The sequence below is a fragment of the Puntigrus tetrazona genome, chromosome 16 (genome assembly GCF_018831695.1).
Source record: "Puntigrus tetrazona isolate hp1 chromosome 16, ASM1883169v1, whole genome shotgun sequence".
In the NCBI taxonomy this organism is placed as follows: domain Eukaryota; kingdom Metazoa; phylum Chordata; class Actinopteri; order Cypriniformes; family Cyprinidae; genus Puntigrus; species Puntigrus tetrazona.
In genome coordinates, this window is record NC_056714.1 from 23,109,957 (window position 1) to 23,121,994 (window position 12,038).

At 35.0% G+C, this 12,038-nt stretch overlaps 2 protein-coding genes across 2 annotated transcripts; one reads left to right on the forward strand and one right to left on the reverse strand.

The window, feature by feature from the left end:
* Positions 1-348: 348 nt before the first annotated feature.
* On the forward strand, positions 349-6,859 carry LOC122360203 (tumor necrosis factor receptor superfamily member 5). Its single transcript, XM_043260616.1, has 8 exons — positions 349-747; positions 1,773-1,898; positions 1,984-2,139; positions 3,484-3,577; positions 4,164-4,240; positions 4,355-4,471; positions 5,322-5,429; positions 6,381-6,859. The coding sequence occupies exons 1-8, from the start codon at positions 714-716 to the stop codon at positions 6,548-6,550; spliced, it is 882 nt and encodes a 293-aa protein (XP_043116551.1). The 5' UTR covers positions 349-713; the 3' UTR covers positions 6,551-6,859.
* A 682-nt stretch (positions 6,860-7,541) lies between these two features.
* On the reverse strand, positions 7,542-11,253 carry rbp5 (retinol binding protein 1a, cellular). The gene is made up of 4 exons (XM_043260617.1): positions 10,816-11,253; positions 9,305-9,489; positions 9,040-9,141; positions 7,542-8,190 (listed from the first exon to the last, which is right to left on the reverse strand). The coding sequence occupies exons 1-4, from the start codon at positions 10,889-10,891 to the stop codon at positions 8,137-8,139; spliced, it is 417 nt and encodes a 138-aa protein (XP_043116552.1). The 5' UTR covers positions 10,892-11,253; the 3' UTR covers positions 7,542-8,136.
* Between the last annotated feature and the right edge of the window lie 785 nt (positions 11,254-12,038).

Sequence of the window (12,038 nt, forward strand, 5' to 3'; positions counted from 1 at the left end):
TTGCAGATAAGTTTTCCTGTCCCAGAAAGAATTAAGAGTTATAATATTATTCAGAAACAAAATAAAACTTAAAGCATAAAACACTTCCCAAATACACTTCCACCTAGTTTTAAAGGACTGCCTCATTATCTCAAATCTTTGGCAACCCAGAAGTAATCGAAGCAACTGTTTTAGCGGATAATAAATAAGGTAGACTGCTGTAATCTGTGTGTAATCACACAATACCTTCTCAGTAAACTGAGGTCTCGTGTTGACATTGTCTGTGTGTCTCAGGGGTTTATTGCTGCATGAACAGGAAGGAAGGCAAGAGAATGTGAGCTCAAGTGCAGAGGTAGCGGGGCTTTCCAGCGCAGAGGGCAGAAAAAGAGCAACAGAGAGGGTTAAGAGTGGGTGACGTAAAAAAAAGGTACAAGAAAGGAAAGAAAAAAATGATTCCCCTACCTGCGGCGGATGAACTGAGACATCGCACAAAAAGACAGGGCAAGCAAGAGTGACAGACAGACAGAAAGAAAAAAGAAGGCAACTGACATAATAGCTTAGACCAGGTCATCATGACAGAGTAATCATCAATTCCTTGGTAACTTGCGTAAACGGATCGAGACATCACTTCCATATTTGGAGTTAAGGGGTGTGTAGTCAACAGACTTCATATGACTGCACAAAAACGCTCACACTGAAGGGATCGAATCGAAAAAACACTGAACGCAGCCAAGATGGGAGATCAGAAATGCAGGACATGTCCGAAAGGTGGGATTTCTATACTGCATCAATATCGTAAAACAGCTAATTTATGGTTATGAGAAAAGTTATGGGAAGTTATACGTTTCTGTAAGAATCTTTTTACATATAATGTAGCGGATATGTTATATTTATAACATAGTGGATATATTTATATATAATACAGTTAGCTTTCTTTATATTAGAATCTACTGCAGTTTATTGTTTCACTTGATGATGGTCAGAATACTGTGAGCATCTTTATGAAAGCAGTTCACAAACCATTGTGTGAGGATAAACAATCAAGATTGATCAGATATTTTATATACAGCGACATGATTTGAAGGTCATTTACGTTTAATTCGCTTGTGTTTCTGCTAATTTAGAGGCATAGCTTCCTATTCATTTGACTGTACGGCACAGGGTAATATTTTTACTCATCACATTGTTTTCATCAGCATGAAACCAGGGACTCAGTAGTAGCTACTCAGGAAATCCTTTACTGTAACCATGCTAACTAGTTTTTGATGGTTCCTGGAATTTATGCATTAACATAACAAAGGACATTCTGTATCATATTGAAAAAAACGACACATAAGGTGAACTAATATGTATGTATTCGCCACATTATAAGACAAAACAGCATTTAATCAGCGAAAGATAGCTGGCGGGCACCTCTCCATCAGAATGTTTCACAACGAGCTTAGGTTTTTTAACACTACCTGGCTGTACAGACTTTAGCAGAGGATGTTCATATGTTCACATGTTCATGCTGTACATGTTTGAAAAATGATCGTTTGAGAAGGCGGCCTATTTTGCAGTTACCACTTTATATCATATATATATCACATCAGAAATTACAGTAAAGAAATAAAACTCCACTGTTAGCTGTTCTGACCAAATATCCTTATATGCTTAAACATTAAAATTTGTACTCTTGGAAATGACTTTAGTCAAACCTGTTCATTGGAAGGGGGCATCCTAATACATGAATACAACATTTTTGGTGTGCTTGTGGACTCTTGTTCAAAACGTGAGCTCTCTGTCTTTCTCAGGAAAATATATGTTTGCCAGCTGCAATGCCACATCGGATACAGTGTGTAAAATCTGTCCACGGCGCACATTTATTGATCAGGAAAACAAACTGAGCCAGTGTCGAGCCTGCAGGGAGTGCTCCATCGGTAATTTTATTTTCACTCACTCTGGTTTTTATTTTAAAACAGCATGTCTTTTTCAACAAGTAATGTTTTGGTATGTGTGTGACAGCCAACAACATGGAGATGGAAAAGGAGTGTAAGGAAGACAAAAATACAGAGTGCAAGTGTAAGCCGGGATACTACTGTACACACATAAGTGAATCCCACTGCGATAACTGCACGCCCGTCTCCAAATGTCCTCCAGGGAAAGGAGTTGCCTTTCATTGTGAGTAACCCTTACTTAATCAGCATTTGGTTTCCAAAAACGTTGGTGCCTTAGCGTACTTCCAAATATGACAAACCTTAAAATATTTTACATTTAAATATAAAGAGATTATGTAAGAAAGAGTCTTATTTAAGTCTTAGTTATAATGTAAAAAATTTAACTATTATAAATAAATATATCAGTGTTGGGGAGTAACATGTAACAGCGTTGGGTAATTAAATGACAAAATATTGTTGTTAGACTGTAACCTGTAACTCTAAAAAGTAAATTACAGTTACTTATACAAGTGTTTGTTTATATATATATATATATACAGTATGCTTTTTTTTTCAAAGCATTGTTAGATAAACCTGTCACAGCTATCAACAGAGTTGATTTCAGTAACATAGTGATTAAACTATTTCTAATTATGATTTTAAATCCATATTCAACCTGCAAAAGTTTTATTTCGCGGTGGCTGTGCTTTAAAATGAAACTATTCTAATCTTAATTCAAGCGATGAAGGATTTTTTAAAAACACCACAGTAATATGAGTAGTACTGTAAAGTTAACCATTCCTGGTTTAAATGGTTGAAAGTAATTAACAGTTAAAAACATTTTAAAGAAATGAGAAAAAAAATCAGATGTTATGTGGTACATTAATAAAGTCAGAGTATATTTTAAATAGATTAATTTGTAATCTGTGAAATCTACATTTCCAAAGTAATCTTCCCAACACTGGATATAATATATAATTATGAGGTCAATTTGTAGGCCAATCGAAAGGCTAATTTGTTATGGGTCCCTTTGGAATTCCCAGTTGGATGTAGAATATGAAAAAATAAAATACGAGCTATGCGTTGCTTGCAGAGACTCACACATTTGAAACATAAATATTACAGAGTCATCCCTCAAACACGACTTTTGAAATTACTGGGCGTTTTAAAAACCTGACAGTTGCTACATAAGGACTAAGATGACAGTTCGTTTCACCAAGCACTTAAACTAAAGATGCTTTTGATAGGTATAGTCTTTAGTTAGCCTTTCAGTACATTTTAAAACAAGACTGTCACACACTTTCCTTAATCCATCTACATATCCTTGAATATGTCTTAATAAGCTGGTTCAAAGACTATTGAAAGGGAAAATGAACATAAACTCAGTAATGTCGTGAACCCTGTGAACATAACTCTACACTTTCCCCAAAAAAAAAACCTGAGCGACCCAGTTGACATATAATCAGTTTGTATTAAAGCATGGATATACCTGTTATAAGATCTGCCACGGATAGAAATGCTTCCATAGACTTTTTAGTGTAGTAATATGTGGCAGTAGGACTGCTGAATAACTGAAGCCGTGTTGCAGACACGTTCAAGACAAACACTGTGTGCATCCCCTGCCCAGTGGGGACCTACAGCGATGTGGACGACTACATTTCCAGCTGCAAAAATTTTACAAGGTGAGAGTCAGTGTTACACACACACACAGTATACTGAGAGACAGACCGGCTCCTCACCCCCCACAACGGTGTCTATATATGACTAAAAAGTCATTTGATTCCAAATGATCTCTTGCGAAACTATCACAAGCTTCAGACTCACATGAATTATTTTAAGTTGCCCAGACAAAGATGTCTTTCTTCTGTTTAACTCTACAGTATAATGCCCTTTCTTATCTACCACTATCTAAAAAAAACTAAGGAGAAATGCAAAGCTTTTATGTATAACCATTACAGGTTTTACGTAAATGTGTCTATGTCATTCTCCTACACGAAATAGGACCGCATTAATTTGCTTCCATTCAATAAAAGTGTAGACGTATACTGTGCAGGAGAGTGGGTGGGTATCACTTCCTTTCTCAAACTCTCTTTGACGAAACCATACATATATATTTCCTTTTGTCTACACACACACGAACCAGCACATACCTACAAAACCTCATATTATACTCATAATAGTTTCCTCGTAATTTTCCGCACCTCGATAGAAATAAAACGTGACACGGTTTTCCTTCTGAAATCGTTTGCCTCATCTGTCACATTACAGTTGTGATAATTTGGGTCGACATCTGGAGGTTCCTGGGACCACAAAATCAGATGTTGTGTGTGGACAATTTAAATCATGTAAGTTTTTATACCTCTACTCAAAAAAACTACTTTATAGAAAATGCCACTACATTCATTCCTTCCTACCAGACATGGATCACGGCCAAACTCACTATTTCTCATTTATTTCAGCTTGTTCATGGATGTTACCTGCTAGCCTGTGGGCGGGGATCGCGACTACTTCGCTGATTATTTTTTTGATCCTGTTTAAAATTTATTCGAGAAACAAACGTCAGTCAAAAAGATTAGGTAAGTGAATGTGATGCATACGTCTACTGTAACACCTCAATCCGATGTATTTTTTTACGAAGAGGTTAACCTAATATGTATTCCACATTTACATCATATACATATTGATCTAGAGCGAAAGGATTTCGAATAAACCCCGGAATCATCAGCATATATAATATCAAATGCGGAAACACTTATACAAGACTGAATCATGTTCTCGGAGATGGGTCACAAGCATTTCTGCTGAGCGGTCTAATAAGTCAAGCTGACTTAATATCAGATGTGTAGGTTGTAGTTCTAGATTGACTCTAGCTGTCCGTGATGAGAGGCGAGCAGAATTTTTCAATGACGTACATAAAAGGGTCATTTAGCAGTAACTCATGTTTGACTGGGAAACCGAACCGAACTCTGAGACTAACCTAGATGCATACGTATTCCCACACATGCGGGGTCTAATGCAGGTCACTGAGGGATAAACTGCTCTGAAAACATTTCATATTTAAGATAATGCATCTGATGCCGTCGCTGATTTCCAGCATCAGTGAGGATGTACACGTTTGTAGGCTTTGTCAATAGCTTACCGCTTAGTGCACAAGATGCTTACGATTAAACAGTTGCTGGAAAACCACATCCTTTCAGTTCAACATACAAGCTCGCTGACATGTATCAGTGGGTTGTACAAACAGCACAACAAAGACCGTCAAAAATGAGCAGACATCTAATTTGCAAATACTGACTACTGTAAATGAACTACTTCTAAATGAACTATCAAATAAATAATTCAAATGCATGCGTTAAATGCCTATCTGAAGAACATGCAAGAATGTCATTTTATTTATGAGCTGTAAATTACATTTTGTGTTCTCAGAGATCTCTTTAAGCCACATCTCGCCAGTGCTTCCTCCAGACATCCTGAAATACCCTGCAGACTGTGACGTGGAGAAACACGCAGAATGCCAGCAGCTCACACAATTAGGTAAAACGTTTGACTATGTACGTGTAAACGTAGGTCAGGTTTAATTCACAGCTCAATAACCGTGTAAAGTTCAAACGAGTTTAATTCAGCTCAACTAAAAACAGTAGTGTTGGTATTCAGCTCAATGTTGCAGCTAATATTTCTTAAGCTGTGACCTGGAAATCTTTCAGATAACTTCACACAGCATTCTAGAAATCGCACCAAACATTCCCACAGTACACGTTAAATAGAGTCCGGAGAGTTTCAAAATAGGTATTACCGTATTTTGTGATGACTTCAACTATGGCTTTGCGTCACTGTATAAAATCATTACGAAGTTTCCTGTGACCTCTTCTGATCTTATCACCTCGCAGACGAAGGGTACAAACCACATGCATGTTGTCTTGCATTGAATGCTAATTAACCAAATAGGTTTAGCTGTTTTGGCCTCCCACACTTTCCTCCCGCACTTAATTTGCCTCGGGCAATAAAGTCTTTGATGTCTCTGCCAAACATGGGGTCTGAATCGCATACTGTTGTAAAACCAGTTATATCGCAAAAAACAGGTATAAGTTATGGTTTGTACAGTAATCAGCTCCTCTGGTCTAATCCCAAAAGACGCATTTACAAGAAACGGTTTACACTGTTTTTTTTTTTTTTTTTTTTTTTTTTTTTTTTTTTTTTAATGCTTTGGAAACTAATGCTAAATGCTAAGACAGACCAATCATCTAATTTAAAATACAGTAAAAAAAAAAAAAAAAAAACAAAATTGTGAAAAAAAAAAGTAAAAAATTTAAAATATTTTTTCTAATTGAATACATTTTAAAACATAATTTATTCCTATTATCTGAATGGATGTGAATGTTATAAATATAAAAAAAAGTTTAAAATGTCTTAGTTCAAAAAGAACAAAGTTTATTGAGACGTTTAGCCAATCACTGGTTGATAATTTTCTATTTTCTTTTTCGTCAGTTGGAAAGTACCCGGAAATGGACAGCAGCATACAGTCTGATGGATTCTTGCCAACTCTGAGAGTGTCAGAGAAATACAGGCCCTCAGGTGCAGCAAACGGATATACAGGCAGCTTCACAAGCCACTCGAACTATCAGTCAGAGCCACAGGAGTCTGAATGGAACGATTAACATCCTATTAACCTGACAATTATCTTCAGTATAGAGCGGCTTCATCTACCAGCGTAGGAGCTTTCCTTCTCTTCTGGTAGAATGTGTAAATAACTAAATGTATTTTTTTTTTTTTTTTTACAAGAAAATATTGAATATACGTTTTACAATATATGTATGAAATATGTATGAAAGCATACACTGCATGTACCAGATACTGCAGGTACACAGTATGTTTTTATTGTAGTAATGAAAATATACGGACAATATAAAAGTTGTTTCATTTCATTTTAATAAACAATTGGTGATTAAATAATCCTTGATTGGGAATAAAAGGGTTCACCGTGATTGTGTCATGCCAGGTCTTACCAGAAGATGTCACAACTGACACCGGAGAGTTTTTTGTTGGCGGTTTTTTTTTTTAAAGAGCTAGGAAAATATTACGTTTCCAAGTCCATTATCGCCCCTTAGAGGTAAAATGAGGAAATTGCAAAGAGAAAGGCGTTTAATTTTTCACCGCCTATCAAAATGTATCGAGGTTTATAATACCATTTTTATAGTATATAAAATAAAAAAGGCGTTTTTTGTTTTTTCTGGAAATGTTCTGGTCACCTACGCATTAAGTACTATTTAAAGTAACATTTCTATTTGAACACCATTTTAAAGCAGCCATTAGCCTAATATGCTGACTATTTCTAATTATTCTAATACGTGCATTTTTTTTCTTATTTTTATTATACATTATGAAAACCACTATCAGTTAATTAAATGAATGTCTATCAATAATCAGATTAATAGAAAGTTAAACAAATCATAAAAATCACAAATATTATAAATATCTTAACCATCACTTTTGATCAATATAATGCCTAATACTAAATAAAACTCTTATTTTAACAAAACCTTGATGAGCCATGAATGGTTGGATAGATAGAGGTGTGTGTATTGTTATTGGTATTGCAATGAGCATCGGTATTAGTATAGTATAAGAAATAAATTCATACAAACAGGATTTTATGGTTATATAAACGGTTATATTCTAGACTGGACACATAAAACATTTCAGAGCATTTTTTGACATTTTTAGTTTGTCTATGCAGTTAATCAAAATCCTTTCACACAGATTTATCAAATCCATTATTTCTAATATTAGCCATTTCAATAGCAGGTAACTGGACATTAAATGTAATTTGGTAAAGAAGAATTCCAAGTTGTATTCGACCAGCTAAACTACTGGCTCATTTAATCATTACTTTCGCTTACTGTAAACATATCTGCACAATACAATATCAGGGTGCCATAAATCCATAGATTACAGTACCAGTCCTGAATGTTCACAGATGGTAACAGGGCTCTACTGTCATGATCTCATTTCAACTTTGATTAAAGCTGTGAAGGGAAACCGGGGCTGTAAAAGCAGACACATTTTTATAGAGAGTGTACCGAATTCTTCATTCACAGCCTCCTTTTAAACACTATTTATTGTGCCTCAGGGACTGTTGTGATATGGCCTTTTTCTGAACCCTTAGCTCTTAGAATAATCTGAGCTCAAACCCCCAGCAAATGGCCCCTCTATTTCTTTCTCTCTCTCTCTCTTCCTTCCATCTTTATTCAGCCTTCTTAAAGACTTGCTTGGCAGTGACACCCTGAACCCTCATCTCCTGCAGAGAGAAAGAGAGAGAGAGAGAGAGAGATGTGACAAAAGAAAAAAGGATATTGCGAGAGATTCATAGTAGTAGCCGAGTTGTTAAAGTTTCAAATGGGTTTATTCCAAGAACTAAAGACATCGAGAGAAGGTCCAAAGCCTTGAATACAAGGTTGAACCATCCCTAAAATAAAAGTACTATTTCTTTAAAAGATAATAACTAAAATGAAAAGAGTTTTCACATATTTCAGCACATATATTTTTGGTTTCAATATTTTTTATTGTGTGGTAACACAATCGTTTTATAAAAGCAATACGGTGCTCAAGGCAGTGTGCTTCACGGTGTGCCTAACAACGCCCTTTAGCCATGAACACAGCATCTTACCTCATCGCTGGCTTAAAATATTAGTCTTCTATTTTAATACATTTTCAAGCGTATTTTATTTGTTTGATGGCAAATCTACATTTTTGTAGCAGCCATTACTCCTGTTTCTCAGTGTCTTTAATGTATCTTTTGATCAATTTAATCAAATTGCTGATTAAAAGCATATCATCTTCCAAAAAATATGTTGTTTTTTTTGGTTTGTTTCCTAATCACAGTTTTTGTAAGTGCCATAGACTTGCCATTAAACTAAAAAAATATTAATAGATACAATAAAAAGGTAAAAACTAAATATATATACACACAAACACATATTTAAATAAATTCGTAATAGTAATTCCCTATCGGTCTTTGTTATTTAACTGCAAGTAAAATTTTACATTGTAAAGGAACTAGTATGTTATGTACAAAGTCTTCCAGAGACTGAATAATGTATATGTGTGAAGCCATTTTCCTGGCGCGGGACAATCCGTGCTTGCTTACCAAATGGAGGAGGTTTCCTTCTAGCCAGTGTGTCCAGCCTCTGCCCTCTTTCTCTCCTCGCTGCACGCAGACCAATTTATCACCATCCCAGTTCACCGTGGTCTGAAACATATGGAGAACATTATCCACTAGCGACACACATACCAGACTTTCCCACACTCCTTTGTCTGGTGGATATTACTTTAAGAGGGGCTCATTTGTTTCTCACAAATACATTACAAACGGGTCGACTAGGAAAAAAACATAAAATATAAAACACACACACCTGGCACTTTCGCCCATCGACTGGCCCCAGGTCCTCAGTGAACTCCTGTCCCAAAGTAAAGTCCATGTCGAAGTTTTTAAAGGTAGTGACCGTCTTAATCTTCATTTTGCCAGAGTTCACATCGTGTTCAATATGTTTGCTGGGTTTCAGAATGCAGACCACTTTCCTTAATGCATAATTAACATCTGACGAGGATAGAGAGAGAAATTAAATGATTAGCAAAACTAACTGAAGAAAGAAGATTTATTTATTTACTTTTTGTTTTTTTTACTGAAAAAGTTTTTTTAATTCAATCTGAATTATTTGTTCTGAAATAAGAATGTTCTTAAATTCACCGATTCACCTGCACTGATGGTTATCAGTGGATGAACAGCTTGCATTTCAGTTTCAATCACTCAGAAACTACTGTTTGAATACAATGCATGAATTGTGTGCTCATTTTTATTACACTTTCATGCTGATTTTACATTTGAACGCTTTTTAATAACCTTTTCCACAAAAACAAGTTCATTCATACATGGGTCAAAGACATCAAGATGTTTTAACATCCACAGAAAGCACATTAAATGTAAGTAAAGTTTCTAATTTTAAGGTTTCAAATAAGATGTGCATAAAATGTTAAAATTTGGTTGAAATAACATTACATTGTCATGCAGTGTAACAATATTTATGTAAAAATTCAAGCAACATGCTTATTATAACTTGTACACATTACAATATATAAAAGAATAAAGGAAACTTATTAAAATTGTATTGCGTTTAAAAAATATCTTACTAACAAATGGCCAAAACCTGGGCTAGCTGCAAATTTAAAATATCTAAAATGACAACTAATTAGTATTTGGGTTGATAGTAAATCCAGTTTTAATGTGTCAAACTGATTTTTGTGAATTACATTTTAGTTGGTAAATTTAGTAAAGTCAAAAAAATTGTATAATATTTATTTTTGGCTCAATTTATTTGACAGAAAACGTTTTATTGGTTTTGTGGGGAAACAACAATTTAAAGCAGTATTATATTTTTTGTGTGTTAAATCCTGTGTCATCTTTGACCCCCACAGACAAGTTTAAAACAAAATTTATTAAATTTTAAGGTGAACTAACCCACACCAACATGATGAGACGAGCGTAACAAGGTTCTCTCTAATTAATACGAATACCATACAGGGTTTAGAAACAAATTCAGGCATGTTTTCACTTTTCTAGTAGTATTCTTCAGAAACTAAATTGCTAGGTTGTCGTTTAGGCTTTCTCCCTCCAAGGCAAGAAGATGACTGGATTGGATTTCATTACATTAACCTAGATTAAAAGGAGGTACATCATCTTCATGTTCACAGAGATTTGAAGACAGGTGAAAGAAGAACATCACGGTCAGCACAAGCATCAAGTTACAATCAAAGTGAGTCACTGTGGTTCGTTTTGAATAGACTCTTTATGCACTGTGACAGTTCATCATAAGCTCGTAGACTGGCAAAACTAAATTAAAAAGTAAATATATATACTATTGCTTACCCAAAGCCGCGAGATAGTCTTCAAAACGTTCCTGGGAGACCATGTTGTAAATGCCGGTATAATTAGGTTTGGACATTTTCTCACTTTGCTTTTTGTTTGACACGAATCCAACTAAATGTTCTGTGACCTGTGACACCCTGGGCTTGCTTTTTTCCTCTGGTTATTATCTGTCTGGATCTCTATCCGTGTCTCTGGGCAGCACTATCGCATTGTACGCTAGGTAATTTGGTTAAATTGTAACGATCGACGCCGTTTCCTTCCAACAGCACGCGAAGTGAAGACACCGAGCGGTATCCGTGGTCAGTGTTTCCGGGATTTTATTCCGTGATGTTGGGTTACACAGCTCTCCAAGACCTAGCTCCGGTTCGTCCTCTGTAAAGTAGCCCCAAAAGCGTCTCTGACTCCTCCCAAACCAGCTCAACTCCGAGCAGAGCAAAGAACAAAACCTCCCTGATTTTGGGATTGCTTCGCAGGCATTAAGGGGAGGTGCTACAGGTGGACGGGTCTCTGAGGTCCTATCAAAATATCTATTTAATATATAAAAATGCACACAAAAAGAATGAGTTACTGTGAATTTAGCCCTTTAAAATATGCCAATTATGCGTCATCTTATTAAATATGCAATTGAAAAAGTCAAAAAAGGTTACATTTCATTACATGAAATGAAATAACGTTATTTGAGTTATTAGTGAAAAATCTAAGACTAAAACTGAAATAAAAACTAAAGCAATATAGATTTATTAAAAAAACAACAACAACATAATAGTAACGGCATGCCACATGTGTTGGCCTAAACTTAAAATAAAAGCTGAAAAATAATTCAAATAATGACATATATAATTGTATCTCAGTGGTATAATATCATTTATTATTTAAAATAATAAATATAATAATATAAATTAAATTATTATTACATTTAGTGTCTAACAGTGTAGACCTATTGCTTTAGTAACTATTTAATAGCAAAATGTCAGTTGGTAATGACTGTTGGTCCTAAAAAATATTGTTTATCAATTATAACATGAGTTACAATATTTATAATAATATTTTATCCTAACAATAATATTTATTCTTTAATCGTTTTCTGACAGTTTGTTAGAAGTTGTGTAATATTCAACACAAAATATAAAATACAAAATATTCAACATTTCAAAGCAACCATGATGTTCACAATTTACATCTGTACCTCAAAATCAAACCATACGCTCTCTCTCTCTCTCTCA

What these genes read in the sequence shown, in the direction of transcription:
- LOC122360203 (XM_043260616.1), top strand. Translation starts at nt 714, where the DNA reads ATGGGAGATCAGAAATGCAGGACATGTCCGAAAG. An exon ending in AGCTGCAAAAATTTTACAAG is followed by an intron (nt 3,578 to 4,163) that starts GTGAGAGTCAGT and finishes GTCACATTACAG; the next exon opens with TTGTGATAATTTGGGTCGAC. An exon ending in ACGTCAGTCAAAAAGATTAG is followed by an intron (nt 4,472 to 5,321) that starts GTAAGTGAATGT and finishes TTGTGTTCTCAG; the next exon opens with AGATCTCTTTAAGCCACATC.
- rbp5 (XM_043260617.1), bottom strand. Translation starts at nt 10,891, where the DNA reads ATGTCCAAACCTAATTATACCGGCATTTACAACATGGTCTCCCAGGAA. An exon ending in TCGATGGGCGAAAGTGCCAG is followed by an intron (nt 9,142 to 9,304) that starts GTGTGTGTGTTT and finishes CATATGTTTCAG; the next exon opens with ACCACGGTGAACTGGGATGG. An exon ending in AAGGAAACCTCCTCCATTTG is followed by an intron (nt 8,191 to 9,039) that starts GTAAGCAAGCAC and finishes TTCTCTCTGCAG; the next exon opens with GAGATGAGGGTTCAGGGTGT.